Genomic DNA, 24,963 nt, shown 5'->3' on the forward strand with positions numbered 1-24,963 from the left:
TGTAACTAGGTGTTGATACTGGATATTTCTAAAATCAACAGGAAAGAGCGATTACTGGTCCTGGCAGGATGTTAACCACTTAAGTTTTTCAGCTACCCAAAAAAGATGATCTGTGCTGGCGCTGCTCGTCAGCGATGATCTGGGCCGGAGGTCTGACATACTGTCGCTCAACGACCAGAGATGGAACACACAGCAATGCTGCCAACGTGACTCCTCGAAAGGGCGGCGAGTGCACCGGCACAAGGGCAAAGACGGGCAGATAACAGACCTCTCCACTCATCGGCTTGACTTATTACTGCCCAACACACAGGTCTGAACCAACATCTTACAGGCCGCGGTGCACACGAACATCCCGCGAGTCAAATCCTCAAGAGTGTGTACGGTGTGTTAGAAATAAGGTCTGCGCGAAGAGCAGTACGACTCACCGTGGATAATGAGCTCCGAGTCTTTGTTGATTTCATAGAGGCGCAGAGCTTCCTCCAATTCCAGCTGAGACGACACGGTGCAGGGGTCACCTAGCAGCGGAGGACAGACCACATGTCATTTGCCACATTTACACACGCACAAGAAACCAAGTTGCAGGGAGAAATCAAAGCAGAGAACAATTCCTTTGCGCTAAACGTGCCGTAGAAAAACATCCATTTAGTCATTCCGATTTCTCTGCATTAATGTGGAGGCAAACATTTGATGGTTTCGGTACATTACTGAGATACAACGGTGTGGACCTGAAGACATTTTTTTTTTTTTTTTTTTTTTTTTTTTTGTGACAGAACATCTGGACTCAAAGCACATTTAGAAGAACGGCTATGATGAGAGAGCACGGTTCTTTAGTGTGTCTCAGTTTTACAAATAACACACTAACTGTTCAGCTGTGGTAACAATTATTTTATTTTCAATTTTAGTCCGACTTTGTGTTTATTTACAACGTGAGAGAAGCTGCAAAGATTAGTTGATTAATCAATAAGTTTATAGAAAATGAATCATCAGCAACAGTAATATATATTTATATATATATATACCTTTCACGGTCTCGCTGCTTCACGGATTTGCATCGTGCATTGTGTTCTGCATTCTGATTGGCTAAACAGTCTCTCCGCTTCTTCTCTACCTGTTTGTCAATAACGTTGCGGTTTAATATGTACACGTACGTAAAACAGCTTGCCAAATTAAAAATAATCGATGGTGGCATGTCGGTTTATAAGAATCTTTTTGCCCAGAAGAAAAAAGAGCGACAACAACTACCGATAACTATGTTCTTCTCTCGAAAAACCACACCTGCACCGCCGGCTTTAGAAGAAAGAACCGCTGCAGAGCGTCAGGATGCAGCGGCTCAGTCAGAAGAGCAGTGAAATACACGAGTCACTATTTGTCCTACTGTACTTTGTATTTTTTTTCATAATAATTTTTCATTTTCTCCCGTTCTAATCCAATGACTCGGGTCGCAGTGGGGCGGTGCCGATCTCAGCAATTTGAAGCCTTCAGTTCGTATTGATGATTAAAATTATTATTTTACAGTACAGTAGTTATTTGTAAAAAAAACATTTATACAGTACTTTTATTTGTTAAACAAATGCTTGGGCCTGTAAAAAGGTTTTGTTCTTTGGTTTCAATGTATTATGGAGTATTTCATTGTATAATAATTGTAAAAAAAATAAAGGTTACTACTTCACGGATTTCGCCTATCACGGTTTCTATTTGGAACGTAACCACCGCGAAAAATGAGGGTTCACTGTATATAATAAAGATGGTTTTATGTACATTTTTCTTGCAAAAATGCAAAACATTTGCTCATTGAAACAACTCAGATTTGAGTTCTCTTTTCATGCTCCTCATGCACATGAGCTGCTTGTACTTGTGCACATATTGAGCATGATACATCACGCTTTTCTGTATTTGACAGCTCTGCTCCTTATTTCTTTCAATAATTATGTTTTTTTAATTTTCCACATGCTGTTAGAAATCTAGAAAGGGGAACCAGGTTTCTCATCTACGTGGCATTTAAGAGGTTACTGTCGCAGATTGAAACTGAGCAGGTTACAGAGACAATGAGGCAGGAAACACTTTGTACTTTCAGTTATCAGCGCAAACGGTTGGGAGAGTGATACAGAAGATCAGCATGACGTAAAAAAAAAAAAAAAAAAAAAAACTTGACTTAAACCTTTATAGGTGTGATAACTTTTAAGTAAACATTGAATTAAGTGTGTGAGAATGAGCATGAGAGAGTCGATGCTGCCATTTCAACCCGTTTCCCTTTAATTGTACATGCCCTAGTTGTACAGCGACCAATAATCAAAATGTCACTCAGACACGGATCTAATTATCTCCTTATCGTTACCAGGAGTCGGCGTGACACTGGTGGAGAGGCGGGGAGAGACGACACTCAGGCCATCGATATTATTCATAGTGCTCTACCTAACTAGTCACAGTGACTAATTGCTGATAGTATAAATAGAATGACGAGAGAAACTCTTGACACACAGTGCAAATTTGAAATGATACCAACGACTGGAGGTTGATGTTGCAACTAGTGGGTGGACTCGGACATTCATCACGTCAATACAAAGTTTACCATCATATAAAACCACATAAATTAGGATATTAATTTATTTGAAAGGCCAAAACAAGCTTTTGTTTTGCATATTTCCTTAAAAAATGCATTGAATGTTAAATCTATTATAAAAACTATAGCTGAGGGATTTTCTGTTAATCAACCACCAATTAATTGCATGATTGTTTAAAGATCTATATGCAGTAAATAACAAAAAATATACTGATATTGATGTTTATGCCTGGAACGACATTATTTTCACTGCTGACTTTACTTGAAATAGATTTTTTTTAACGCACATAATTTCCCAAATCTGCTTCTTTTATCGGACAAACAGACTAAAACCGAGATATTGAAAATATAGAAAGATATGTCAGTAGGTTCAGTAGCTCGTTTCCACTACATGGAGTTTTTCCTGTGAGGATGGTATACAAGCCAGCTCGTTTTGTCTTCAGGTACACACCCTGCAGGCGGTGTCCGACTGAAAGAAGCATCACATCTGACGGAGGGGACACTTGGCCGACTGATTACATCAGTTTAACCCGCGGAAACTAAATGGTAAAAGCAGTTTTTTTGGGGGTTTCCATAAAATTGTAGGAAGATGTTCGTGACGCTTGACGAGCAGGTCTGTGTGGTATTCCTCTAACAGGGAAACTCATCTACAAAAGTTGAGCACTTTTGAAATAAATGTCAGCAGCAATAACACTTCATCAATGAATGCAGAGTACATTTTGTAATTATCGGGATAATGACTCGAGTTCACATTGCACAGTTGTGTGTGTGTGTGTGTGTGTGTGTGTGTGTGTGTGTGTGTGTGTGTGTGTGTGTGTGGTTTCCATGGATGAGGCAGGAGGAGAGACAGCCATCACCGAACAGAGTACTTGGTAACGACCATCAAACGGCTTTTCTTTCTCATAGAGGCTAATGACTCCAGTGGTCGTATGTGGGTGGCTACCAGCACCAGCTGATCTGAGTCTGATGAGTTTGGGCGCGCTGACCTTATCTTCAGCAGAACAATGTGATGGTTCCATCTCTCCTGTGACAGCATGATTGCTGCCTGATTAACTGTCTGAAAAGGAACTGAGTGGCGGGGCTGTACACTTTCTGGACTGACAAGACGAGACTGAGCGTCACAGTCAAGTCACAAGGTCGCGTGTTGCTCATCTGCGCACATGTTCACTTCAACACGTGGCACCATCATATGCTGGCAAATTCAACAGGCGGCCAATGAATGCGTTCCCCTCATGTAATCATGAGACTTTTGTTTAGTATGCCCATTTTTTCTGAAAGGTAAATTAGTAAAAAATAAAACAACAACAACAAAAAAAACACACAAAAAACCAGTAGCTTCTGAGGCTGTTCTCTTACACCTCTATATGGAGTACAGATGGTAGAAACAGTGAAGGGTGCAACGAAAGGAAAAACATACCTTCCTCGTCGATCCACTTCATGGTGAAGAGCTGGTCGTTGTCCATGGAGCACATGTCCCTCACCTCCCCGTACAGCCCCTCGAAGGAGATGGACGGTTCAAAATGTGTGATCATGATGTCCCTGCAGACGGGAAGAAATAAGTCAAGTATTTCCTTTGACTCACACAGCATTAGTGAAGATAAAACATGACAATGTTGTCGTTCTAAAATTGTGTGTCGTACATCGGCTTGTTCATTCAGTCACAACGTGACACCACATCATGTTGCCTGATGTGAAAAAAAATTATGTATTCATATTATAAATCTGAAAAAAGGCAGCACCGGTACCGAGGCAGGATGTGATATCAGAAAATATTTTGAGTTAAAGATGGGATTCACTATTGAGAGATAAAAAAAAAGTCTGATTGGTGCATCCTCGTAATGCTTTAAATAGTAGACCAAGACCAAATAAATAAATACAAATACAGCTACCACATAGAAGTACTGTGCATGTTTTACAATTAATGTTGAAGGAACAAATGGCATCAAACAGAAAAAAAAAATCTATTGTGTTATCTATTATAGTTTATGTTATTGTCTACAGAACACTGAGTAGACTCAGAGACCAGTGACTATCACTTTACCAAAGTCCAAAGTGACATCAAATTTAATATTTTGTATGGCCAACAGTCACAAAATCCAATAATATTCAAATCAAAATTATATTCAACACAGAAAAACTCAAGAGGCTGAAACCATGACAAGCTTGGTAGTTTCATTTGATTATGTCAGCACTAATCATTATAAACCTTTAGTCAAAACACTCCTCCAGTCTCTGCCGCCCTCTCGCTGATGCACTCAAAGAAATACTCTGGAGAATGCAGACTTTTGATGGAGAGAAAAGAAGTGAGAGAGCGTACTCCCCCCCTCCCCCCAAACACTGCTGTATGTTAGTCACAGTCTTGCAGTCTGTCACATTTGTGTGTGCATTCATCTGCACAGCGTGATTGTGGGTGTGCGAAAGAGAGCAAAAAAAAAAAAAAAAAAAAAGGAGAATGAAAAAGGCTGCAAAAGAGTGAGGGAGACAGCCACGAACTAAAAACCAGAATGAATCACAGGCCATACTTGGATGCTGGCCGCTGTGGTGAAGGCTCACCACACTGTCCACCTCTGTGGTGAAGGCCATCAATCAGAGAAAGCCCCAACACTCGGCTTACTGCTCTTAATCAACAAGTACATCACTCTCTGCTTCTTCAAGCCACACACACACACACACACACACACACACACACACACACACACACACACACACACACACACACACACACACACACACACACACAAACTGCTGTGAGACGTGGATAAGGACTGCAGAGCATCTAACACGGTGGCGGGATCATCTGTCCCTCATAATTTCACGGCAGCGTTGGGACAGATGTCCAAAGACGGAGGATGGAGACGGTACACGGGAGGTTTTACAGGTCTGCAGGCGACAAGGGGTCTGAGCTCAGGCGCCTATATGTGTGCGACTGGGAATAAGAGGCGAGGCTGAATGGGTAAACACGAGGGAAGTAGAGCGAACAGACAGGAGTAAAAAGGGGATAATGTGCACAATCTGTTCCACCAGCCAGAGACTGACACGAGAGGACAAAGACCTCTTCCTCCCTTTACTGCCGTCGTCAAAGACGGACGTGGTTTTTCATCAACTTGAGAGCTGTACAGCAGGATGATAAAATCCCAATACTTGGGAGTACGCAACACACTTTCAAGGACATCTACTGTACAAAGTCCAAGGACGGCGTGGAGCACATACGGTCCGTGTAGGGTCAATTATTGCCAGTAGCAAACTCAAATATAGAGAAGTCTGTGATTTATAGGCTGATAATTCAGGTTCACGTTAATGTTGAGCAACTGAAGTGACTCGTCATTGCTTCCGCACAGCAGGTACTAAACTGTCTGGACTGAAGATCACGCGTTCGGAGTACGATGCCCACTCCTCCCTCGCTCCCTCTTTTTTTTTTTTTTTCTCACCCTCTTCCTCCATCCCGCTGGTGTTAATCATTGCCGCGAGAGAGAGAGAGAGAGAGAGAGAGAGAATGGCAACCACACTCCTACAGTCTCATCTCTCCTCCAGGAGCAGCATGGCAGCTCCACTTCCTGCTGAAAGCCCTGATCGCATCAGAGGACGGAGAGCGCATGAACACAAACGCCGCGCTGCCGTTCTCAAACAGGTTGTAGGCGATCCGAGCGCCGTTTCAACGCCAGCAAAGTGACTTTAACTGTGTCACGTGTAACTTGACCCGAGCTGTGGGTGATCATTAAACAGAGTGTGTCTACGCTGCAGTTAAAGTTTAGCCATGTCTCAGGTGCTTCAAACAACTTCCTCTGTAACACAGATAAAAGCTCAGCTAATGGCTACAGCTGATACAGGAAGCTGGCTTACAACAAAGTGATAAAAATATATTCAAAGTAGGGCAGCGAAATACTTTTTTTTGTTGTTGTTTTTTTTAAAGGCGGCTTTGAGGCTTTTAACTGCTGTAGAGTGGAGCCAAAACAACCCCTTTTTTTTTTTTTTGACTAGTCTAGCAACAACAAATTCATTAAAAACTATTTTGATGATTGTTTAAGTTCTAGTTAATTCTTTGATTAGTGGATTTTAAAGCAAAAATATGAGAATTTGAATTCAATAAAAAACTTCCCAGGTTCCAGCAGCTAAAATGTTTTACAATGTTTTATTACACTAAACTAAATACCTCTGAGACTGTGGGGAAGACAAAACATGCAATTTGAATGTGTCACTGTTGGCTTTGGGAAATGGTGATAGACATCATTCACTATTTCCTGACATGTTACAGACAAAACCAATATGTAATCAAAAAACCCACTATATATATATATATATATATATATATATAAACAAGAGATTACAAGACATCTCCTTTAATTCTCAGCTATTCATTTGATTTGAGCTGCTCATTATTTGAAAAAAAAAAAAAAAATCAACAGATTGATAATGAATAGAATCATTAGCTCCAGCTATTACTGACATTTTAATCGGTGAATTTAAATGATTGATTGTTGCAGCCTAACAATGACTGTACTGAATTTAACTTAAAATTGAAAGAGACAGGCTGATTAGCTGGCAGCTGTGTGAAGACTTATCTGTTGTGGGGTTTTTTTTAATTTGGAAACTTGCATTTTTAACATAACACAACGTTGCCTAATACAGTTATGAATTTGTTGTAGTACTGTGTAGAATCTGGTGAAATACATCTCTGTCTGTAAGAAATACACGACTCTGACATGGTCCCCGACTATGTAAATGTCAATTTGAATGTTTAATATGACTAACCTGTGGTAGGCAAAAGAAACACTGCTTTTGGGATTCCTGCGAGTGACTGAGGCAGAAGAATTGTGCAGAAAGCGACTGGGAGTTCATCACTGCTGACGAACAGTGAGGAAGTGGCATTCCACACAGACCTGGCATTCCTCCGCTCCGTACCGGCCTACAGTACAGCTAAATTAGAGGAGGAGGAGGAGGAATTAGCGGAGGGGAGTGCAGGGCTATGCTCCTGGCGTCTTAACTGCCGTGAGTAGGACTCAGCAGCTCCATCTGCCCAACGTGGAGCCATTCGTCACTGCCGAGCGCTCAAGCAGGACGAAGGGTCAGGATGCCTCTGTGGGCTTCCATGAGCACCCGGGACCATCCATCTCTCTGTCACCACTGCCACGGATGGGTATGACCCACATGCACACACTCAAGACAACCACAACCACAACCATGACCACATGCCATCGCAGACACACGCTAGTGATCTGAAATTAAACCGACACACACTTGAAGCCGCTGCAGCAGGAGACCAGCAGAAGTTGACAGCCACCCAGACGCCGGCGCGGCCCCTGAAAGAAACACCTGAATCCTCCCAGTCCGTTCTCCCACCGTTAGGTCAGGGTGAATGAAACACGGCTTCTGCTGGTCTAGGCCGCAGGATGCTGTGGTCTCCAGGCAACATGGCCCACCTGCGGTGCTGAACAAGAGAGAGTTTCACTCCTCGCAGCACACAATAGCACAAACCAACGCTCGCCTGCTGAGCCTGGGTACAAGGTCACTCACAGCGACAGACAGACGCGTGTGCGCCAACACTTGAGCTGTATCGCACACAATGTTCAGGACGAGCAGACATTGCAACAAAGTCAATAAGATGCATTTTTAGCATACTCAGATTCGTCGGCTACAATCGTGAGCGGAGATGTTGTGTTGGTGGGTGGCTGTACGACTTTGTGGTTCACCGCTTGAGGGGGCTTTCAGAGTGAAAGTAAACAGCAAGACAAGGAACGCTTCCCATATTTTAAACAAAGCTGGGCCTTTGAGCACTGACGCAGACGGCAGAGTCTTTGAAAAAGAAGAGCAACTCCTTTCAAAAGAGGAAAATAACTGAAGTGCTCCGTCAAGCCGGAGTAATCCCAGTTTCCTGCCAAACAACATGCCTTACACAGGAATCTTGAAGTTGATCTAGCAAATAAGAAGCCGTGTGTTAGTTGGTGTTGGCTATTCTGTTAAAAAAAAAAAAAAAAAAAAAATGTGTGTGTGTGTGTGTGGGGGGGGGGGGGTGTCTGGCCTGACATGGTGGCAGGAACATACAGAAATTTGTGATTTTTGTTGCGAAAACCAGCTCCAGTGTTGAGCTCCAGTCATTTGGAGACACAGGTCCACTTTTTCTGTAAAAAAAAAAAAGAGGCTTGCGAAAAGATTTACTTTTGTGTGACAATACAGGACCAAGATATGCTGACTGATGGAACAAAAAGTGGCAAGTTCGCAAACAAGTGATCCTCTAAAGTGTAAAAATATTTATTTAGAAACCCGACCAACTCCTCAACAAACACACAGCATGCATTCTCTCTGAATCTCCTACTTGGCATAGATTTAAAGAGGAACAGTGTTGCCAAAATAAAATCCTTCATTCAACATATTATGACTAAACACTTGAAAAGTATTGCTTACTTAATTTTAATTACTTAGAGCAATATAGAAAACAAGTCTGCCATTTGTGAGCTGTGACACACACACACACACACACACACACTCATACAAATAAAAGACTACTGGAAACCATACATAATAATCCATTAGGGGGAAAATGTGATGTAGGTTTTATATGTTGTTAAAGGGGAGTTATTAAACTGCAAAAAAAAAAAAAAAAATCTATTATAGAAATAGAAAACTAATATAACGTAGTGATTAGTTAAGCGGATACTGTAAGAAATTTTAGGAGAGCTGTAACTAGACTGTAATACAACATACTATCTACATTTTTCTATAGACAGATTATACAAACTTCTTTAAATGTGACAATTTGTTGTTTTACATCATTGCAAACTAAATATCTTAAGGGTTTTAGACAAATGGGCAGAAGAAAAAAACAACCTGCAAGCAATGTCAATGAAATAAAAGCTTGAAAAATAATCATTAGTTGCAGCTCTACTACACTCTGTACTTTTAGTAGCTGTCAATCTACTACCATAGTACAGCCTCAGCACCACTGTCACCTTCTGGTCATGTGGTCAGTGCATTTGCAGGCTGTCTTTAAACTATCAGCCTGAATGAGAGCAACATGAAGACAAGTCGGTGACAGGCTGAGACTGCTACAGGCTGACACCAGTCTGCCGACGCTGGCACTGACTGGCAGCAGACATGCAAATAGGAGAGAATGGAGTCAGAGAGGCTGCTACACTGAAAATAAATGAGCCGAGACATTGCCAGTGAGGTCAATGAAAGAGTCTGGAGACCAGCAGTTCCCTGCGGTCTACATTTTTATGCACCCGGACTACAACCAACAATAATTTTCCATTATTAATGAATTTGCTGTCATCGAAAAAAAGTCCAACACCTCAACTGTATTCGGCGTACTGTTACATATGACAAACAGAAGGAGAAAACCCTGCTTTTTGAGAAGCTGGCATTCATTGCAGGATCGTGGACATTTACAAAATCGTATTTCAGAAGGTGTATAAAAGTTGTTACATTTTTTATGAAAAAAAAAAAAAAAAAAAACCTCAGGAAACAGCACTGACATGTCTGCCCGAGTCAATATATTGATTTTGTGCCTTACTAATGCTTCCATCTCTCATTCCTAACTTCTGCAGGATAATAATAACTGCTGCGGCCTCCTGGCTTTAATGCATCTCGATAGCAACGCGATGAGCCCATTATACTGCATTCCCTCTTCAACGACATAGCCGAGATTCCTGGGCAGCAATGTCATAAATATTTCAGAGGCTCCGTTCGGTGCGATGACACCTAATGAACGACACACATCACAGAGTTCCTGAGGTGTGTCACAGAGCCAGTGAGAAATACAACAGGTCTGGCCGAAGTGACCTGCACTACATGTTTTTCAAGTCTAGTCTGGCCTCCAATCGCTGGCTCCATCAAACTGAGACGGTGGGGCGGGGAGTGTCGTAGAAACATCAGAGAGATCAATGATTTCCATCACAACAATAAAGTGTGAAACAGACAAACTGCAGCTGTCAGGCTAAAGGGGAACTCACTCCTTTTTACTGTCACAAAAATGCAATGCAGTCTATAGAGGAAACAGTCAATTAACTATATCTACAAGTCATCTATGAAAACACAAAAGGAGTTTGTGTTGACGTATCAGTGGATAACAATCCAAAAATAGAAGGTAAGAGGGGAAAAAAAAAACCAAAAAAAACCTAGCTGTACAGGTGATAAAAATACGACTGCCTTAAAAGAGAATAAGTACAGAAATATACACAAAACAACAACAAATGAGTAAAACAAACAATCTGAAACATTTCTGATGACGTAAGCAAAACTGTCAGATATTTGCTACTTCAAGCTCCTAACCTCGTATGTAACTCTATACTTATCTGTATTTTATAATAATATAATTTAACTGTCCTTAAGTTTAAGAACATTTGGGGAAAAAAATATTTGTTGACTTTAACAGAATAATGCTGAAAATAAACACTACTTGCAGCCCTAGTTGGAGTTATGACTGGGTTAAAACAGACTTCAGCACAACATGAACAAAATGTAGTGACCTTTTAAAAAAAAAATAATAATAATACTGTAAATGTTGTTTTAACAAGTACTACTTAAGTATTTCTGAACTACAGGAAATGACCATCTGAAATGTCAGATTTACTCCAAATTGGCAGGAAGCCTTACAAGATAAACATCAACCACACAACTTCATTTGGGTTTCCACATCTCCTAAATTATGTGATCGTGTTGTCAAATTGTCATAATCTCCTTTTGTCAAACGTCCCTAAACCATAACGATAAACTTTATTTACACAGCACTATACAAACAAAATATCAAAGCGCTTCAGGATTAAAAAACACTGCAGGGCTGACGCAAATATAATCAGGAAGAAATAGTACAAACAATAAAGATGATAAAACAGCTAAGATGAGTTGGAAGTAAAAAAATAATAATAAAAAGTGTATTTAATACAAAGCTTGTTTAAAAGATTAAGTTTTAAGAAGGGATCTGAAAGATGTCCCTGATGTTTCAAGCCTCCGATTCTCAGGCAGGAAGATCCAGAGCTGACAGAACAACAACAACAACAACAACAACATTTCGTTCCCGGTAGGAAATGAAGGTAAATCTATCATTAACAACAAATCAAACTCGTATCAAACTCGTATCAAACTGTGCTCCAGACAGGTAAGTGAACTCAGCCAGGAACTGTTAGCTGGCTGAGCTGACAGGACGAGCTCCACAGCTTTAAAACTGAGCCGGAATTAACTAGTTTCCTCAAAAGTTTAACCATTTGATAACTTCGCTATCTGCCGGACACATTTCTACAATAACACAGGGGCCGGCTTTAAAACCGACGGACGCGCCTGGACAGCTTCACCTGTCTGCCCGGTCAAGTTTACCGAAACCTGGTCCCCAACATTAGCCAGACGTTAGCTGACTTAGCTCACTGTTAGCCGACTGGTTAGCCACATCCCCCCCCACCCCCACCCCCCAAGTCTAAAACCGACACCGGTTAGTTTGTCGAGAGAGTCGATTGCGCACTGGAAGACGCCCTGTGATTTCTTACCCTTTGTAATAGGCTTTAACCCGGACTTGGTGGGAATTCTCCCCGGGGTGGGACATGGTGCTGTCCCGCAACGTCGGCATCATAAGCTCAGCCGCGGACAGTCCGTCTCTCACCGACACCTTTCCTTCCTTCCTTCCTCGGCCCAGTACTTGTGCACCACGCCCCGAACACTTTGTTTTTGTGGTCCGTCGACAAACCGAATGAGTAACGAGGCAAATAATGAGAATTATGGAGACTTTCGCCTTCCTTAACCAAACAAAAATAACACGTAAAGTAAAGAAAAACTTGCGGGGTTCGCCAAACAACTCCCTACTGCAAAGGCCTAACGACGGACGAGTCCATTGTCGGAATGTTTGGGGTGACGCATAACTTGGTGTTAAACAGACATGTACACTGGCACGAAACAAATATTGCATTAAATCATTAATTTACATTATTTAACAAAGATGTAAGGCTTATCAAGTATATCACCACAGTGAAACATGGTTAACATCTCAGTTAATAAGGATATAATTTGTCAGCATCCTGACTGTACCAACTCAAGCTCCTCACGGAGGTAAAGTGCTGCATTCAGGTTCACACATCTAAGCTCGGAAATACCCTCAAGACATGTCGCGCATTCAAGTGCTTTGGTTCGGAAATAACAACAACACAGACCGGTAACAAAAGCAAAAGCGTGTGCTTTTTTAGATCTAATTTTAGAAACGGGTGAGCAACGACGGGCTGCTGTCCTAAAATGAGGAGAAAATTGTGAAACGGGCATTTGATTGATAAATAAAAGAGGTATAACGTCTGAAGATAATACTTTTTTTTTTTTGTATAGACTAAAATATAACAGTGATTTTAATTATCACCATGCATTTAATTTATTTAATTCAACGCAATACATGGCCATAGAATACACAGAAACATAAAATTAAATCAAATTGTCTGTGTTGCTGTAAGTAGCCTATTGCTCGTTCCACTATCAATCAATATATCATTGTGTCTTGCTAAAATGCACAAACCATAGATTTGAATCCAGCCTAGAGTGTGTTTTTGGATGGTTGGATTCCCTGAACAGGGTGAAACTCCCAACAGGATGTGATGATTGCTCGTCCGGGGAAACTTTCACAAAAACAGTATAGGTCACTGTGTATGATTCATTTATATAAATTCCTTCCAGTTTCTTTGCTTGTTTCAATAATTTACGGCATATATGCATCATTAAGCATTAATATGCATTAGGTCTGGTGAGCATATAGGCTATTAAATCTATGTTCACCCCACCAAAAAGGTAAAACATCTCACCCGGGACTAATGCAACATTAATTTTGATTAGGCCACATTGATTTGGAGTCCAATTTTTCATAAAATAGGCCTAATTTAACATGTCTCATAAATTCACCATGCATGCTTCTTGACATAGTTGCTGTAAATTATTTACATGAATTGGTAACTATATCTGATCCAATTTCCCTTTTCTCTGTTGCACACTGCTTTACTTAAGATTCTTATGATGCAGTTTACAAATATCAGTGACTTTATGTCTGTAGAAGAACCTGCTGTGGAACATTTTGGGGTCGTGTACAGTATGAATATGTTTTCTTTCTGCAGAAAATGTATCTACATGTTCTCAGAGAAAACACCCACCTTAAGGAAGGTGATAGTTACTTTTGTGTGAAATCAGCACATCAACGGGTTGTGTCCTCTGATGCATCTTTTTTTTTTTTTTTTTTTTTGCTGCTTCAGGGATTTCCCAGTTATTTATTTATTTATGTACGTATGTAGCGTGAATACTTATTGAAAGCATTTCATTAACCTTAGTTATAATACATGATAATTAATGAACAGCTTCAAATCGGATAAAAGCCCACCTAAAAGCCGTCGGACATCCCCGGGACTCTCCTCCCCGGCTGTGGAAGGTCCTCCAGCACTGAGAGCGGTGCTGTGTCAAGGCTTTTTTTTTTTTCTTTTTTTTTCTGCTTGCTGTGTAGTCTACCGTCTGATTTTTTTTTTTTTTTTTTTTTTTTTAAATCTCCATTTTAGACAGCACTGACGCATCAGCAGGCTTCATGATTGGGACAATGTGTCGGGGTACGGTCAGTTCCTGATGGCCCGAGTCTATCAATACCAGGCAGGTAACGCCGACAGGAGGTGAATGATTGTGCATGCATTAAGCGCTGTGTGAGCGGTGAGAGGCAGACCGTCAGACACCCAGATTGGTTGAATGTGTTCTCTGAAGATTCATAGACAGTGTATTTAAGATATCAGACTGATTTTGTGATCGATCAGGGTTTGTCGAGAAACCTGAAATTAACCGGCTCTGCAGCAAAAAAAAAAAAAAAAAAAAAAAACCATCAATGGTCCAACTGCTTCAGGCGTGCAGACCATCAGTTATCACCCTCATGCAATATGAACAAAAATGTAAATTTATTGCCAGCTCTTTGAGGTTATTAAATTATTATTATCGATATATTTTGCTCATATTTTGCCAGGTTTATCAGTAATTTAATGATAGCAAACCCTCTGGCATTGTAGCAGCTTTGCCTGTTTGTCTTTACAGATGTGTGAATGGCAGCACACATCCTTTAGAAAAATCAATAAGGCTATGAATAATTCAGATTTTAATGCATATTCATGAAGTCTTCATGGTAAGGATTTAAAAATATATATTTTTTTAACCTTATTGTGTTGTCATCATTAGTTCATTTAGTTTTGTGTTTTAATTTGTGCTGTGATTGAGTTATTGTCAGTTAGCTGTATTGAAATAGGCAAAACAACAAAACCTTAATTCTACCTAAGTTGATTTTGTTTTAACTGTTTTTAAAGCCTGTTTTTTTTTTTTTTCCAAAAACATAAAACGAAGAAAGAAACCCGTAATAACGTAGGCATTATAGATTCTCTTGTGAATGTATTTCAATGTGACATGAAATTCTTTGTTTTAAATTTTTTTTTGGTAAACGTCTTTCAGAAGGAAGCAGGTTAAAACTGAACTGAAATGCCATACATTATATTTTTTTCACATTTATCATGCACAAATAAATGATTGGTCAGTCATCCTGCCCATAAAAAAGACAAAATGTTGTTACCCTCCAAATAAGTGGACAATCGTTTTATTCAAGGGTCAACCTTTCAAATATATCAAAATGAAAGTGTTCCTATATAAGGTAGAGTTTAGTCATTTTTCCTGAATTCTGGTATTAAAGTTTACTGGTGTTTATTTTGTGAGAATGTTTGCATGGAGATAATCACTTGCTCCTCTTCAATTTATGTATTAAAGTAGTCTTTTTTGTCCAAATTATTTATATCTCTAACCATGTTCACATCTCTAGACCCTAAACGTTTTTGCAGATGACTTAGAGAAAACCATTTTCAGCGGCTCCTGATCCAGAAGAAGTTGCTGTTTAACCCTATCCTGTTAATTATTGTCTTTTTTTTTTAACACCACAGTTTCCCCGTTGCTAAATGTTTGACCTGGGAGATGGATCAGCAGAGCCCAGGAGAGAAGCAAGCAAACACTATTAAGACCACATCAGCTGCTGTCACCATGGCAACAGCCAGCTCCGGCAGTACCACATGCACCCAGGCACCCTCTACTTCCCTCAGCATCATCCCACCGGACAGACAGGCAGTCCAGGTAATAAGCAGTATGCAGGTACTAGCTAAATTGATCAGAGGGTCCAGGGTGGTCCAGGTAATAGACGGTACCTGTGACCTCTGCAAGAGTTGTTTCATTTAGTAGGCCTGCAGTCCAGGTAATAGATAGTACCTGTAAACTCTCTGTATATTGTTTTATTTATTAGACAAACAGAATAGGTAATAGTGTACCCGTGACCTCTGCAATACTTGTTTAATTTACTCGGCACACAGTCCAAGTAATAGACAGTCTCTATGATGTCTGTACATTGTTTAATTTTCCAGCCAGTCCAGGTAATAGACTGTCCCACTTATGGCTGTAAATATTATTTGAATAGATTGAGATGTTGCTTGGATAAAAAGTTGCTAAATGTTTATCAGTATACAGTATCAGTATATATATATATATCTATAGATATATAGATATATACCTATAGATATATATATAGTGACTTCTGCAGTATATAAAAAGCTGACAGCATTAAAGTGAAATCAAATTACTGATTTAAAAGCATATTTAACAAAATAAATGTATTTTATACAAAGTAGTTCTTAATTTTTCTATCAATACTAATGAAATATAAACTGTTCTAAAATCTTATTTTTGTTTTTTCATTCAACGGGAATAAGTGAAATACAATTCCAGAAGTGTCCTGGAGACAGTGGACTAAAGTTTATTTGTAAAGAGCTTTTTGTGTCCATCATGTGATCCAACAGGTGATCCAGCACGCCATCCACAGACCTCAGAGCATGGCAGCCCAGTACCTGCATCAGATGTACGCAGCCCAGCAGCAGCACCTCATGCTGCAGACAGCAGCCCTGCAGCAGCACCAGCACCCCGCTCATCTGCAGAGTCTGGCCACCATACAGCAGGTCAGGTGCTATCCCTGTCCAGGTGTAGGTCACGTGTCAGTGAAAGCTGTGGAAAGAGTAACGTGCTCCCAATGCTTTTCAGGCGTCAGTTTGTCAGAGACATTCACCTTCTTCATCCAGCGGTAGTTTGGTTCAGCCTGCCGGTGTTTCCCAAAACTCAGTAAGTATCTGTATCTGCCACCAACTGCTCTGCGCACAAATCTTAAACTCAGCATTTTTCCGTCATTGCTCCGCTGCAAATCCAGATCGCTCTTCCAACATCTCCAGTGACGGCCCAGCTGATCAGCCGAACTCAAACGTCCACTGCTGCCGCAACCACGATATCCCAGCAGGCCATGCTCCTGGGAAACAGACCAGCCAACTGTAACCAAGCTCAGATGTACCTTCGAACTCAGATGGTACAAACCTTTTCCAAAAAAAAAAAGCTGCACTGCGACTCGCAGCTGTTTTGCGGGTTTACTCTGTTTCTATTTTTCCCGCATGAGCTACTTTTTTTCTGCCAACATGAGGTTTGTGGATTTCTAACCAACCTGCCAACTGAGTATTCTCTATTGCTTTTCTTCTGTCAGCTTATTCTCACTCCAGCAGCCACGGTGGCAGCAGTTCAGTCAGACCTCCCCGCTGTGACCTCCTGCTCCTCTCTACCTACCTCCTCTCAGGTACAGATTTCCCCCAGCAAATATGGAAATGAGAGTTAAATATCCAGCTGTTTATTTATGTGTTGTCCGTGGGTTAGGACAGTGCAGTTCGCTGGCTGTTAATCCCACAATCTCAGGGCTTTCATGAAAAGTTAAATGAAGTGACTTTCTCTTCGTGTATGTTCAGGTGCAGAATCTGGCTCTGCGTGCCCATTTGCCTGGTGCTCTAGCTACAGCCCACAGCGTCATCTTAAAGCCATCCACCCAGTCTCAAGCTCTGTCTCCGGCCGCCTCTTTGTCCAAGACGGCAATCTGTGCGCTGAAGACCAACCAACTGACTGACGCCTCGGCAGAAACGGGACCGCCTGACGTCACTCGATTGACTTCAGGACCCCAGATTATAACCCCGGGTGAGTTAATGTGTTCTGGGGCATTTTTATGGTGTAATGTGCAAACCATGAATGTAAAAACTTTTCCACATATTTTTCTCATGTTATATGTCATATGTTGCAATATGTGGTAAACATGTGTCATACATGTGACCACGTGTCGCACGTGGAAAACATCGGAAACTCGTTTTTTTTTTTTTTTTTTCCTTTAAGGGGAGAACAATACAAATAATCAAGTTTCTTTCATGTAATATCAAATCCCAAATGTGATAGAAATCGTCAAAATCAGCTGTTTTTTTTATTCCTCTCATCTTCCTCTTCATCACTCCTCCTGCAGCCTACTCTCCGGTGCATTCCCACACTCTGGTCAAGCAGCAGCTGTCCTGTCCACCAGGCCAGCGGGTGGCGCACCACCAGCTCATCCTCCAGCAGGCCACAGGAGGAGCTCCCAGCCACAGACAGCTGCAGCCCATCGCCCTCAGAGTAGCCCCCCAAGATACCAGCTCCAGCCCTCTTCCCCTTTCAGTGAAAAGACTGAACACTCCCAGCACCCAGTCGCAACCAAGAAACGACCCCCCAGCCTCGTCTTCTTCTTCTCCATCTGTCACCAGTGTGCTTGAATCATCAGCTCAGACCTCAGTCCCAGCTGCCACCGTTCAGCCTCAGCCTCCCCCTCTGGTGGCTGCTCCGCAGCGTCGGACCTCGTTCCCACAAGTGCAGAACCAGCCTCCGCCTCCTCCTCCGCCTCTGGTTCTCCCCAGGCTGCCCCAGAACCCCCCGGCCTCCCTCCACAGGCTCTCCCTGCACTCGGTCCAGGCTCTAGCCGTCCAGTCGGGACAGGTGCTGCTCACGGAGGAGCTGCCTGTAGCCGAGGCTCTGGTCCAGATGCCCTACCAGAACCTGCATCCTCCTCAGACGGTGGCTGTTGATCTGAAAGTGCATCCGGTTAGGCACAGCGGAGCTCCGTCGGTGAGTCACCATGTCCTGTTTGCAGAGCTTCTGTTTACACTACGTGCTGGTCGGACTGAGGTTTTGTTGTGGTTTTAATTTCAGTCGGGGGAAACATGCAAAGTGAACGGAGTGAGATCAGAGGAGAGGAAAGATTCTCCAAATCCACGAAGAGTCATGACCCCGCCACCTCGAACTGTGTCTCCTAAACACAATGATCCAGGTAAATGATCATAATGAAAGACAAGAATACCATAATATAAAAACCTTTCTAACCCTACAAACTCTCCTCACGAGCCATTAGGAAAACAAGGTAAACTCAGAGAGGTAGAGCTTATCGTAAAAAACCTGTCTTTAATAAACGTAGAAATCTGAACCAGAGTTAACCTGGTTTGAAGCAACTGAGAGCGAAGTCTGCTTTATTTAAAAAAAACTAAACAAAACCAAAAAAAACACTAAAAGAGAACTTTTGGCCGCATGTAAATATCACATTGTGGGTTCATATCCTGCGTGGGAAACATGAACGTCTATACAGTAATTAGTGCTAAAAATAAATGTGTAGATGCATAGGATGCACCGACACACTATTTAAGATCTTCTACATATGACAAAGAACCTCTTCTGGGTATTTTTTTCTTCATAGTGAGACAAGGAGATTGTTAGAAATTGAATTGTGTTTTGAGGTGAAGTACATGATGCCTTTTGTTACAAGAGTCTCCGTGTGGTGAAGATTCTGTTTAAATACCTTCATACTGGCTAGCTGACACGTTCCACATTTTTATGAGTTTATGGATTTTTAATTCTTTGTTGTGATGAAATTTCTCCTCCATGATCTTAGAGCCCGGATTAAAGTGTTTTGATAATTTATTTAAAATGCTGTGAATTTACTGGACGGATTATTTTGACTTAAAAAGATTTAAGATCACGAGACAATAATGCTCATCTTATGTCAATGGGGGCCAAGATCTGACATGCAGTGCAGACAGAGTAATGGCTATTTAGGATACGTTTCCATGGTAACTGAGGTCAGATTTATTTAAATCTAGGAAGCAAACAAGCCCAAATTACTGAAGTTAACGTGGTTAAGATTGTAATCTTGCTTCTGTTATCTTTTATGCTTTTCTCAGTGGTGAGTTCATCCTCCGTGACCTCCAGTCAGTCAGTGATCAGGTCACCACAGGTGGAGCAGCCGTCCCATCTCACCACCACCAGCAGCGGTAATAACAACAGCAGCAGCAGCAACCCTCCTCCACCTTCTCCTCTACCTCCTCCCATCCTCCCTGCTGCAGTAAGAGGCCCCAGCCAGCCGCCCTCTGCCCCAGCCAGCCTCCCAGGAAGCCCTGACAGGACAACCCACGTCCTCACACACCTGGTGGAGGGCTTCGTCATCCGAGAGGGCCTGGAGCCGTTCCCGGTATGTGGAGGTGCCATTTTAGCACTCTTTTTACTGCACCGCTGAATGTCAGTCGGACAAATGTAGAATAAAACATTTCCAGCACAGCAAATTCATCATGAGTGAAGTGTAACTATAATCCATAAAACCTGCTCATCAAATCCCTGGAATTGCATTAGCATGTAAAAATGTCACCCTGTCTACGTCCTTCTATATGCACACATAAGATTTTAAGTTTTCGAATGCACCCTGAGACGCAGGTGGGTTCGACCTCGCTGTTCACGGACCAGCAGGCTTCACTTCCCGAATCCCAGGAGATACAGACCAATGGGGACGCAGCAGAGGACAGTCCTCTGGACGCTGACCAGTCAGATTCAACAGACTCTGAGATGGAGAACGACATTCCTGCAGCAGATGGTGAGGACTGTTTCTGTGTGTGCGTGCGTGTGTGTGTGTGTGTGTGGATACGTGCGTGTTCACGTGAGACTAACAGCTGGCCCTCTGAAGTTGCAGAGCTTGGGGAGAGTGTGGCAGGCATACTGCAGTGTGAATACTGTGGAAGCAGAGGTTTCGCTCACACGTTCCTGCGCTCCAAACGCTTCTGCTCCATGACGTGTGTCCGAAGGTAAATAAATAAATTAGATAATTAACTCACTCGCAGATGAAGATGTGGTTCACACTTTTTGAAATGAACAAACAGCAGGCCAGCTAACAAGAATCATCGAGACATCCAACATCAGTGTTGCTCTCTCAAATCATTTTGATCTGGTGACAAAGAAAATGGGCAGAAAACAACCACCACCGCTGCCCTCAGAGTTAGTGTGTTGCCTCAGTTGACGTTCACCGCACTGTCTGCGAATGTAAATGTGGAGAGAATGAGTAACTGTCTGGTTCGTGAACTGTCAGCGGGGTGTTGTTGCTTGTTCTGCCAGACTAGAGAAGTAAACTAATAACACGCAATCCATGTCAATGGTGGTGAAATACATCATCTGACATCTGGAGTCCACTGAGGTCAATTTGAGCTTCAAGAAAAAGAGAACAATCCCTCCTGGGCATCAAAAAGAGGACAGCTACGAGTCCCGACGCATACAAACAGTCTTTCTAACTGTCTACATTCATTAACACGCAGGAAAATGAAAACCCAGATGGCTTTCAGGTTTCGTGAACAATATTATTTCATGCGCGCCTAAATACATCAATACCACTCAAATTCGAGGGAAGAATGCACCGAATGAATCGAATATTTCACGACTCTTTCCGTTCAGGTTCAGTGTGAGCTGCACCAAGCGTATCACGGTGCTGCGAGCGGGTCGCTGGGGTCACCGGCCGATGGGCAGGAGAGGACGACCCCCCAGCAGAGTCAACGGAGCCTCCAGAGAACATTTTCTGAGACAGGTCAGTTTATATTGTTGACCTGATGTATGTCGGGAGATGCAGAGGTGCTGCAGGGATCACTGCTCTCTGCGGCAGCTACAGTTGATTGGAGCAAAGCCTTGGAGGAAACTCTCGGCTTGTGATCTCATTTAGAAAAATTGCACAGGAGGCTTTGGATTTCTCTCAGTGAATACTATGTTTGTAGATTTTCATTCATCAACGGGTAGTTTCAGTCAACGACGAAGGCAGGACGACCGTTTTCTTCCCGCCTACAGACCAACAGGTGAGACAGGCCACCCAGCTAATTCTACAGATTCAATCTGATGCAAAATGTATCTGTATCTTCAGAGTAAACTTAAAGGATAATTCTGTTTTTCAGTTTGCTGTATTTTCCATTCAGGTCATGTTAACTTTGCACTTTCAACCTCCTTCGTAGAGATCATGTAAAAGTAAAATTTTTTTGGAGAAGCTGCAGGGAGCTTGAGCCATTTACCCGGGTACAAACTGTTTTAAACGATTCTTTGTTTAATCTCTACTCCGGATGTGGAAAGTGCAAAGTCAGCATTACCATTAGAGCCACAATTGCCACATTAATGGGAAATACATCAAGTTGAAATAAACCAGAATTATCCTTTAAGCAACTCCAATACTACTACTGGTGGTACCAGTCAGTTATTAGTTTAGCTACTACTTATGTCTCATGTTACAAATGATTTACAATGAATCATCAAAGGGAAACAGTAAAATGTACAAAGACTCTTTTGTACTTATTTCCGAACGGGAAAAGCTTCTTTATACACCACTAAATGTGCAACAAACAAAAAATTAATTAGCAAATTTTTCAAACAGCTTTAGTCACATAAGAACCTAAATCCTACCTGAAATGATGAAGTCTAACACCTGGTTTCATTTTGTTACTGTAAGTAGTCTTACCCCCAAAATAACGCAACAGACCTTTGATTGTTTTTGTGCTTCGCAGGCTCATAGGTCATTTGGCTCAGAGGAGACCCAGCACAGTTCACGAAGAGAGGAAGAGGAGGAGGAGGAAGAGGAGGAGGAGGAGGAGCAGCAGGAGGAGGAGGAGGAGGAGGAGGAAGAGGAGCCTCCCGTTCCCATGACAACCCGGCTCCGAAAGCAGGCTGAGAGAGAGCGAGAGAGGGAGAGAGAGCAGAGGACGACAGAAGCAATCACCGTTTCTGACGGAGAGGGCGACAGCTGTCCGTCTCAGTGGAACGTGGAGCAAGTGTTCTCTTATATCAACACCCTGCCAGGTACTGGTTCTGGTTCTGGTACTGGCACTGGTTCTGATACTACTACTGTTACTGCTGCGTTAGTACAGCTTTTGTCACTGATTAAATGACACAGATGGTTGCATACTGTGCATCAGAGTAAATAGTGCGTTAGGAACCTGATTTCCCACATTGTGGAAAACTTTGGAATCAAAACACGACAGAGAAAAAAAAAAAGCAATGAATGAGGTTTAGCTTTTCACACTAATTTATATGTTTATTCTAATGTTGAGTCCCCTTCTCCCAGGTGTGCAAAAGTAAGCAAATGTCTAATGGACGATCCGCTGGCAAAACTGAACGTATAGTGTCTCCGTAAATGTTCTTTCCAGCCTTCGACGCAGCGGCCGCCTTCGGGTGACGCTTGTCATTCAAGCCTCTCTTCAGTCTCCTCTTACGCAGGTCAAATGTTCAGTAGAGTTTAAATCTGCCCTCCAGTGTTTTGTTTTTTTTTGTCTCTTAAGCTTTGGTTGCACAAGCAATGTGTTTGGGCTCCTTGTCCTGTAGCTCGGTCTGAGATTTGAGGAATTGGTTTGTTCGTAGCCAGTTTCTGCACACTTTAAAATTCATCCCGCTGCTGCTGCTGCCGTCATCTGTTCCATCGTCAATGAAGACGAGTGAGCCAGAAGTAGCCAAACATGCTCAGGACACGATGGTCTGTCCTCCACGTTTCACTGAGGAGGCGGAACGGTTTGGATCACAGGAACTTCCTGTCTCTCTCCACACATTTGATTTGATTTTATACACTTTATTAATCCCCGAGGGGAAATTTCTTTCATTTGTCTTTCCATCAGTTTTGTAACAGTCAAGTTTGATCTCAGTTGTACACAAAACTCCAGAATCTGTCAGGTCTGTTCAATCAATCCTTTGGATACTTGCTGCTGCGATGCCGTTTCCAGTAAAGCTTCTGTAATGCTGCTGTTCCAGCCTTCTACAAACTGTGGATCGTGATAGATCTCTTTCTCTGCGACTTTTCCTCTTTTCTCTTCTTACAGATGAGATGTTTTTCTGTCACTTCTCTGGTCTTTATGTCGCCTTTTGCCTCGAACTGCAATCTGAACAGATGAAAACATAAACTGAGATGAATGCAGGACACCCGCTGCTTGTCATGTGTAAATATCCACCCAGAAGGAAACACATCTCAGTCGTTAACGTGCTTTTGCACACCTGAAAGTGGAGATGATCACAAAACGCAACCATTTCTGTGCTCGTGAAGACGAGCACATGAAGGCTCACAATTTCTACTTTTATTTCACAATCTTTTCTTTTATTTATTTCAAATCCAAACACTTGAGGTCAATGGGAGGACAAATATAATGAAATACTTTTGGAGGGCAGTGCGCTCTAAAAATAACAAGTGAGGAGAGCTTGATATTTGTGAAATCTTTAGGAGGATTGGGAGTGAATTTGGAGAACAGGGTGGGAAGGATTAGCCGGGCTGTGCCACCGGATTCAGTTGTCTTTGCTGTGATTACAGTGATGACGAATGTTTCCAGTTCATTTCACAACCAGTGTGTGTTTTCAGTGTGTTCAGTCGCTCTTCTCTGTCCTCCAGGTGGTGCAGATGTAGCCCAGGAGTTTCGATCCCAGGAGATAGACGGACAGGCTCTGCTGCTTCTCACAGAGGATCACCTGGTCAGCACCATGAACCTCAAACTGGGACCTGCACTCAAACTGTGTGCCCACATCAACTCTCTGAAAGATGCCTAAACAAGGAACATTTCCACTCTGAGATTGCGTTTGCGTTGATTTGGATCGGGTTGGAGAAAAACAGAAGGACAGTCTTTAACTCTGCGGAGACAACAAGGAAGCGGTGCTCACCCTCGAGCTGTTCATTTGGTCCTTGGACTTCACAAAGAGTCAAAACACAAAGCGGGTCGCCCTGAAGTGACATCACGTGCTGCAGTTTTTCCTGAGACCATGAATTTCTCTAGCTGTTCACACAGACGAGGTTTCAGTCCGTTCGCCGTCTCAGCTGATTTAAACACAAACATGAGCTTCTCTCTCTCTCTCTCTCTCTCTCTCTCTCTCTCTCTCTCTCTCTCTCTCTCTCTCTCACCTCTCGTCACGTCATCGTAGTGATTGTAGTAGTTTGGCTCCAGTTATCCATCCATCTATCCATCCATCCATCCATCCATCCATTATCTTCCGCTTATCCGGGATCTGGTCGCGGTGGCAGCAGGCCAAGCAAACCGACCCAGACTTCCCTCTCCCCCGCTACATTTTCCCAGGCCAGCCCGGGAGATATAATCCCTCCAGCGTGTCCCGGGTCTCTCCTGCCAAGTTGGGCGTGCCCGGAAAACCTCCCAAGAGGGAGGCGCCCAAGGAGGCATCCTGATCAGATGCCCGAACCACCTCAGTTGACTCCTTTCGACGCGAAGGCGTAGCGCCTCGACTCCGAGCTCCCTCCT

The 24,963-nt window shown here is 42.4% G+C and overlaps 2 protein-coding genes across 4 annotated transcripts in view; one reads left to right on the top strand and one right to left on the bottom strand.

Annotated features, from left to right (window-relative positions):
- The window catches only part of prkci (protein kinase C, iota), a 28,665-nt gene extending 16,313 nt beyond the window's left edge, over window positions 1–12,352 (bottom strand). The window contains exons 1-3 of the mRNA XM_069692373.1: window positions 12,034–12,352; window positions 3,978–4,099; window positions 426–515 (exon numbers count right to left, since the gene is read on the bottom strand). Coding sequence (XP_069548474.1) covers window positions 426–515; window positions 3,978–4,099; window positions 12,034–12,116 — 295 coding nt within the window. The 5' untranslated portion in view covers window positions 12,117–12,352. The remainder of the gene's footprint in view (window positions 1–425; window positions 516–3,977; window positions 4,100–12,033) is intronic.
- A 1,710-nt stretch (window positions 12,353–14,062) lies between these two features.
- phc3 (polyhomeotic homolog 3 (Drosophila)) lies at window positions 14,063–24,569 on the top strand. Of its 3 annotated transcripts, none has more exons than XM_069692375.1 (15): window positions 14,063–14,153; window positions 15,466–15,652; window positions 16,369–16,524; window positions 16,607–16,684; window positions 16,770–16,922; window positions 17,094–17,183; window positions 17,350–17,572; window positions 17,889–18,520; window positions 18,605–18,722; window positions 19,627–19,913; window positions 20,147–20,309; window positions 20,400–20,517; window positions 21,158–21,287; window positions 22,246–22,537; window positions 24,108–24,569. In XM_069692375.1, the coding sequence occupies exons 2-15, from the start codon at window positions 15,497–15,499 to the stop codon at window positions 24,260–24,262; spliced, it is 2,751 nt and encodes a 916-aa protein (XP_069548476.1). In that variant the 5' UTR covers window positions 14,063–14,153; window positions 15,466–15,496; the 3' UTR covers window positions 24,263–24,569. The 3 variants fall into 3 exon arrangements, with proteins under 3 accessions (XP_069548476.1, XP_069548475.1, XP_069548477.1); XM_069692374.1 differs by having other exon boundaries at window positions 14,063–14,149; XM_069692376.1 differs by having other exon boundaries at window positions 14,063–14,149; window positions 20,153–20,309.
- The last annotated feature ends 394 nt before the right edge of the window (window positions 24,570–24,963 follow it).

Source organism: Brachyistius frenatus, unplaced genomic scaffold (genome assembly GCF_029030835.1).
Source record: "Brachyistius frenatus isolate BFR_SWC_R1_liver_20210118 unplaced genomic scaffold, ASM2903083v1 Contig_12, whole genome shotgun sequence".
NCBI lineage: Eukaryota > Metazoa > Chordata > Actinopteri > Embiotocidae > Brachyistius > Brachyistius frenatus.

Bases quoted from the DNA above. Each gene is read 5' to 3' on its own strand.
- phc3 (XM_069692375.1), top strand. From the start codon at position 15,497: ATGGATCAGCAGAGCCCAGGAGAGAAGCAAGCAAACACTATTAAGACC. The intron at 16,923-17,093 runs GTACAAACCTTT...TTCTTCTGTCAG, and splicing joins TGTACCTTCGAACTCAGATG to CTTATTCTCACTCCAGCAGC. The intron at 20,310-20,399 runs GTGAGGACTGTT...GGCCCTCTGAAG, and splicing joins CGACATTCCTGCAGCAGATG to TTGCAGAGCTTGGGGAGAGT.